Source organism: Dicentrarchus labrax, unplaced genomic scaffold, assembly GCF_905237075.1.
Source record: "Dicentrarchus labrax unplaced genomic scaffold, dlabrax2021, whole genome shotgun sequence".
NCBI classification, from domain to species: Eukaryota; Metazoa; Chordata; class Actinopteri; family Moronidae; genus Dicentrarchus; species Dicentrarchus labrax.
Genome location: NW_026136715.1, coordinates 1,531,004 through 1,538,129, shown reverse-complemented (window position 1 = coordinate 1,538,129; position 7,126 = coordinate 1,531,004). Strand labels below are relative to the sequence as shown.

The 7,126-nt window shown below is 36.6% G+C and overlaps 1 protein-coding gene across 2 annotated transcripts; it reads right to left on the bottom strand.

Moving 5' to 3' along the window:
• Nucleotides 1-2,320: 2,320 nt before the first annotated feature.
• LOC127378078 (UPF0746 protein DDB_G0281095-like) lies at nucleotides 2,321-5,784 on the bottom strand. 2 transcript variants are annotated; one of them, XR_007887810.1, is made up of 6 exons: nucleotides 5,629-5,784; nucleotides 4,309-5,082; nucleotides 4,045-4,092; nucleotides 3,786-3,850; nucleotides 3,648-3,677; nucleotides 2,321-3,242 (listed from the first exon to the last, which is right to left on the bottom strand). XR_007887810.1 is itself a non-coding variant. In XM_051426638.1 (4 exons), exons 1-4 carry the CDS (start codon nucleotides 5,707-5,709, stop codon nucleotides 3,207-3,209), a joined length of 921 nt encoding a protein of 306 aa, XP_051282598.1. In that variant the 5' UTR covers nucleotides 5,710-5,784; the 3' UTR covers nucleotides 2,321-3,206. The 2 variants fall into 2 exon arrangements, 1 of the variants encoding a protein (XP_051282598.1); XM_051426638.1 differs by lacking the exons at nucleotides 3,786-3,850; nucleotides 4,045-4,092.
• Nucleotides 5,785-7,126: the final 1,342 nt, after the last annotated feature.

Here is a 7,126-nt window from a genome sequence, read left to right as displayed (position 1 = left end):
ATTTGATTTGCACATTACAAATATTCTTTATACTTTTGCATTTTCCTGCACAAACTGTTCAGCTTCCATCTGAAATAAAACTCATATTGTCTATTAATGTCTTTTTCATATATTATCAATTTCTGTCCTTGTTTTTATCTTTATTTCTATTTTACTTGTTTCATTGTTCTGCACTAATATTACAGGAAAATTCCTTTATTTATTATTTATGTGAAAACCTTGTTGTCAATAAACCTCCCTCTGATTCTGACTGAATCCCCGTAACACTGTGATAATGATAACTTTTAAACTGTACTAACTAAATCTACAGAACTACAGCTTTCAGTGAGTCACACAGAAAATATTTGTCTTTAAAGGTTTTTTTATTGTGTACGATGATAAAAACGTGAGGAAAAACACGAGTTTTTACTTTTCTTTTTTTTAATCAAAGCTACAGGAAACTATATATGTATTTTTAATTGCAGTCATCCCTTAGAAAAGAGAGATTAATATTCTGTATATGAGTTCATTTATAGAACAGTGTGTAATCACAGAGTTTGTCCACCAGAGGGCACTGATAGGTTGATTATTACACTGTAAAATGTCTCCATACATGGCTGCTATTCTTAAATAACCAAATTAAAGAGATCCTAATTTAAAGTGTGTTAATCTCATGTGTTAAAAGAAGAATATTAATTGATATATTGTTAACAGACTTTATGGATTGCAGTGTCGGTCCACCATGTTGGTCCAGATTATAATATCTCAATAACTTTAGGATGCATGGCATGAAATTTGTTGCTAGATCAGGGCTATTATAGACTAATTATTAGGAAAGAAGAGACGGCACAGCATTTACACTGATAGACAGACACAGAGCACACACAAACTAGGGAGAGAGGATGGAATAAGGGAGGCTGAAAACTCCTGAGGATAATGATCCAGATTCAAAGTTCTGGAGCCTGGAGAGAGCGCTTCCACCATGCATGATGGTCCGGTCCAGCACAGTCGAGTCATCCCTGCCCAGACATTTCCTGTCTATCTTAAGCTGTCCTATCAATAAAGGCAAAAGGCCCCAAAAAATACAGAAAAAAAAGAAAATAAGTGAGTGAGTTATCCTTCAAACCTACACTTGGAGCTTTTAACCTCAAGGTGGTGCTACCTACAAGCAAGAAACATTAAAGATGTGTACAGAGAGGTTTTCTTGCCAAATGCAGCTATAATGCTACAGATAGAGAAAGAGCTTTTGTAACAGGGAAGCTGTCATTATATTATGTTAGTTATGGTGGTGGTTTAACCTCAACATTGGTTCTAAAACAACTTCTAAAGATATCAACATTAGAACTGAAACATCAGAACAGGAGAGTAATCCTTCATTGAAAGAAGAGCAAAGAATGGTACTGGAAGTTGTTTGTGTTTTCTTTCTTCTCCCAACTGGCTTCATTATGAGTTTAACTACGTTATACGGTTCAATGATCTGATTGGTTAAAGTTTGACCAAAATAGACAGTGATAGGCAGATGGTTCATGCAATCAATCTGCAGAGTATTTTTGAGTTCCTGCCCTTTTCCAACCACGACTTTCCAGATCCAAATCAGGCCCTGTCAGGTTATTCCGCTTGTAATGACTTTTAGTGTTTTTTGTAAGGTTGTACAGATGGCATTTTAAGTACTTATGTTTGAGTATTTGCCAATAGCATGGTTAATTAACCTGTATTTCTCTAGTATTTCTCTAGTCTTCCAACCACACAAAGCACTTTTTTACACTACATGCCACCTTTGCCCTTTCCAACACATTCAAAGTCCATGGAACAGAAACTAACTCATTCATTCACACTCACTCACAGATGACGCAGCATCGGGAGCATTTTGGGGTTCAGTATCTCGCTCAAGGATACTTCAATGAGCAGTGGGAGAGGGGGGGATCGAACCAACAACCTTCTGATTAGTGGACTACATGCTCTAGAGTACAAAAAGTACTTATATGAGTACTCAATGACAATATTACAGTTCTAACAATGACCATGAAAACATTCTATTTTCATCAGAGGTTCCTCACTTTATGACTAATTAAATGTTGTAAAAGTTGTTTTAAGTATCTCCTGCTGATATTCACCTCTAACAAGAGGTTATGTAAGGTCACGCTGCTGTAAAGTGGTATCAGAGTAGTTTCATGATTATAAGTACGAGTACCACCTGAATGTTATTATACAAAATAACAGGGTTAAAAAGACAATTACACAACCTTGAATCCTTGTAAAACTATGATAATAAGTGGCAGTATTTTTAAACTGTACTGAATAAATGAGAGCAGATTGGAGACAGAGTCAGAGAGAAACAATGTGCATTTAAAGTTTTTTTATTGTGTATAATGATAAAATAATATGAGAAAACACACAAAGTAATGTATAATTACACACCCAGTTATATAATGTAAGTTTTGACTCATTAAAGCTATAAGAAAGTAAAATCATGAGTTTAATTGCTCGCAGTTCTTAGACAAGTCATTAATAATCTGTATATGATTGAGTTCATTTATAAAACAGTGTTTCATTACAGAGTTTGGCCACCAGAGGGCGCTAACTTAATTATTAGCTCCACATTCATAGTTACTATTCTTTAAGAACCAAGTTAAAGAGATCCTTATTAGAAATAAAATATATCCTCAGATACTGTGTATATGCCAGTCAGAAGTGTTATTGTCAATCTCTTTATTTCTCTAGTTCTAAAGTAAAAATGCATTTTGCAACAAAGACAGTTTATATTAGATTAGGACATTAACAGTGACAATGCAGCGTTCACAAACACAGTGTAAAACACAGCTTTGACCTCTGATGCATTTGTTTTATTTCCATAAGACTGGAAATGATACTGAGGTGTGGCGTCAGCATACAGAGACGTCTAAATATCAACCCTGCTTCAGATGATTTACACAGTACAGTATGTGAAGTTAGATTTAGATTTAGAATAAAAGAAAATTCTAGATCAGTTCCTATGTCTATCTTGTTATGCTAACAGAAAAAGTTAAAAATCACTTGATTATTATGTTCTAGAAAAAGACGAGAATAACATCAAAACTGAGGAGAAAGATTATTGATTGGGATTATTATTAGGAAATTATTACATTTAAATGTGAACAAAGAAACAGTTGTAACAAATACAATATATGTGATAAATCAGTAATATAACTGTTGACTGTCAGGAGTTTTATGAAGGAGTTGAATCATCATCAGACCCTTGGATTTCTGTCACGTGGTAGGAGAGGCTGTTTAAAACAAACAAAACAACAACATTGAGAAATTGGTAAATTGGAAAGAATAATTCGCTCATTTAGACCAAAGGAACAGCCAATCACATAACTGTCCCTGTTTGTTGGTCTACAATGGAGACGTTGTGATAATATGAACTGTGACATTAAATGATATAAGTGAACTTTTAAAATCTTTATTATTTAAAACTACCTTATAAGTTTATTAATCATTTTTAAAATTATAAGACCCCACACAGGTCAGAAGAGACTTGGTAATTAGCAGTAGAGATTGGAAACATTTTCCTGTTGAGCTGAAACAACACAAAACATTTGGTGATGCAACAAAATTCGAGACATTAAAGAGATTAAATGACTGATTTCTTTTACAAAACAATTCAGAAAGGATGTGTATGTATATACCTTTGTTTCATCTGAACTGGTTTCTTCTCTCTGTAAAAATACAAAACACACTGTGAGTTAACATTTGAGAAACCTGTAATAGTGAGCAATCACATTACTTTTATTACACCATGAGTAATTAGTTGCATAACTACTTACGTTTCTCAGCTCCTTCAACTGGTGGCACTCCCGCACTTTACCAAAGTTCTTACAGCTCCCATATTCTGCATTGAACACATGCAGAAAACTATTAACTCAATTACACAATTACAATTACAATTATATAATTAATTATATAAATTATTTCAATAATTTATATATAATTCAGATATATTAATAATGAGACAATATCTGGTACAAATTGCCACCAGTGGTCTATCAAGCACAGAAGAAGAAACTTGAGTTTCTGTCTGTTCACCTCTGTCTTCTTTGTCTCCCTTTATTGAGTGGAATTGCTTCCCTCTGCCTGGTTTTATTTCCAGAAAGAAAACATTGTCATCAAATGATCATGTTTACAATGAATGTTGTTATTACATTTGTTGTTGTTTGTGCCCACCATGTAACAAATGTGGTTTACAAATAAAACTGCTTCACAACATGTAATCTACGTTTCACAGTTTGGGCTCTCTCATTATCTTTACCAAGGAAACTGATATGGTGACTCATTAGGTCAGAAACAGACCTGACTGTGTTCCTGTTGCTCCTGTTGTTGTTGTTGTTGCCCCTGTTGTTGTGGCTGTTCCTCCTCCTGTTGTTGTAGTTGCTGCTGTTGTTGTTGCTGCTGTTGTTGTTGCCCCTGTTGTTGTTGCCCCTGTTGTTGTTGCCCCTGTCGTTGTTGTTCCTGTTGTTGTTGCCCCTGTTGTTGTTGCTGCTGTTGTTGTTGCCCCTGTCGTTGTTGTTGCTCCTGTTGTTGTTGCCCCTGTTGTTGTTGCTGCTGTTGTTGTTGCCCCTGTTGTTGTTGTTCCTGTTGTTGTTGCCCCTGTTGTTGTTGCTGCTGTTGTTGTTGCCCCTGTTGTTGTTGCTCCTGTTGTTGTTGCTCCTGTTGTTGTTGCTCCTGTTGTTGTTGCCCCTCATGTTGTGGTTGTTGCCCCTGTTGTTGTTGTTGCTCCAGTTGTTGTTGCCCCTGTTGTTGTTGTTGCTCCTGTTGTTGTTGTTGTTGTTGTTGTTGATGTTCCATGTTGTTTCTATGAAGGCCCTTGGTGATCAGTTGGTCAGCAACATCAATATAGTCCTCATCATCTACTATTTTTTTATTAACTGCTGCAGTCAAGTGTTGTTTCGCTTTTTCTCTGACAATCTCTTTACGTACACTGTCCTCTTCTTCCACAATCAGTTTGTCATACAGAAAGTTTCTGTCACAACAGAATGGTATTCCTTCACAGCATTTCCTCCATTCAATAAGAGACAGCAGGACCGCAAGAAATATGATGGCTAAGAGAATTGAGAAGCCAATAATCTGAAAAGAAGCATCAAAGATAGATGGTTATATGTTCTTACAGTGATTACATGATGATACACAGGCTGATCAGTCAGAAAGACCACACTTCAACATTCGTGGGAATCAGGTCATCCAGAAAAACATACAAAAAGCCATCGTCTCGCTGAAATGAAACCCAGTTTTTGCCTTTTACAGAAAACATATGTCACAGTCAGAACATCTTAAACTTAAGACAAAACAGATCAAATGTTCTCTGCATCATACAATTCTAAATAAAGAGGAATTACAATCAACAAATAAAACACTCCATACCACGATAAACGACACCACAATAATAGATTTAGATGGTAGTTTATGGTCATTAATGGACTTTTATATTATAAAATAACAAATGCCAACATTTACCAACCTAATGATGAAAATCATTCAACATTATTTTCACATTTCAGTGTTTTTTCTGATTCAACAATTATAGTAGAGTTAGACTGTAATACAGTCTCCTATTACACAAACTCTTGTATCGACTAGGCTGACATAATGTGAGTAAAGAGAGAAAAGACTCACCTCTGACTCGTTTTTCAGTTCAGCAATGATTACTTGTTCCTCAGCTGTGATGTTGTTTTTGGCTTTGCAGGCTAACTTCATCTGTTCTTCAGACTGATTGTTCTTACAGCAAACAAACCAGTCTCCATCGATCAACACAGAGGCAACCCACAGCACACCAACTAAAAGTGCTTTGATCATGTGACGGATTAAAACACCAACAAATGTCAAACATTTCTGATAGGATCCAAATTTAAAACTGATACAATTCTTAAACTGACAGGTACATGCGTATTTCGAGATTCTCAGAAACTTCTTGTCCATCCAGAGTATCAAGAAAAATATGACACCAACTGGCAGACCCATGTATAAATTGCAATACATGGTTTGTGGTTGGCAAGTGCATTTCAGGTCTCTCCCAAGTAAAACATTGTAAGTAAAGATCACAATGACAGTGGCGTAGATGCTGAGTTTTGCAGAGGGAAAATTCTCCAGGAAGCCCTTTGCCAGCTTCATCTTTGGTGGACAGTTCTGCATCTGGTGAGAGCTGCACCTTACAGCCTCTAAATATATACCAACAGGAAAATGTAGTTCCTGTTTTTGAAAGCACATTATGTTGAATAAGAGGAAGCAAAACAGTAATTACTGGGGTTTTGTAGTGGTTGCTAATCATATGATATCATCAACTAATGGTATAAAACTGTGGGGCAGGTGAGCTGACAGGAGGGACCGATTGAGTCCAGGTGTGAAACTGCAGAGCTGGGAGCCAGGGGAGAGTGGGCACACCAACAGAATCACAGTCAAACAGAAACACACAAAGAGACAGAGGCAGACTGGAAACACAAGGAAGGGAATACACACAGGGAGACATTAGGAACACACTGAGTGACTGTCACAACTGTAACAAAATTCCAGAGTACTACTCTCCACACTCTTTGTGGATTGAGACGAGCAGAGGGCTGTACTACGAGCAGGTTATCTTTATGGTTAATGCAGAGGGCGAGGGTCTTCAAAGGCCGTCAGGATCCTCTAGCTTACCCCGATGATGGTCTCTATGTAAGATACTGATTCTCATCTGAGGGAATTCAGAATCCCTGCCAGAATGAATTTGTTATGTTCCCATTCTGACTGATTGCTTTCTTTTCTGCTTTATTTGATCGTCTTTCATTTTTTAAAGACCACATTGATGCAGTCCAGGTCCACTAATGAGTGCAATAAAACTGTAGAAACAACATCCACTATTTCCCTGTTTAAATAAAGGTTTTGGTCTTTTCATGGGATTTGTTGACAATAAGAAAAATAAAAAATAACACCAAACTTACTGGTTGGCCACCCACCTAGAGCCGGGCTCTGTCCAAGGTTTCTGCCTCATAAAAGGCAGTTTTTCCTTTCTGCCGTCTGTGTTGCAGAACATGCACCTTTTATTTGAACCCGCACAACCTCAGAGTAAGTTAATACTGAATCATCTGACTAATATCTTAATCACCATCATAGTACTGTTTAACACTAGTTTAGACAA

What these genes read in the sequence shown, in the direction of transcription:
- LOC127378078 (XM_051426638.1), bottom strand. Translation starts at nt 5,709, where the DNA reads ATGAAGTTAGCCTGCAAAGCCAAAAACAACATCACAGCTGAGGAACAA. An exon ending in AACTGAAAAACGAGTCAGAG is followed by an intron (nt 5,083 to 5,628) that starts GTGAGTCTTTTC and finishes GCTTCTTTTCAG; the next exon opens with ATTATTGGCTTCTCAATTCT. An exon ending in AGCAACAGGAACACAGTCAG is followed by an intron (nt 3,678 to 4,308) that starts GTCTGTTTCTGA and finishes GTATTTTTACAG; the next exon opens with AGAGAAGAAACCAGTTCAGA.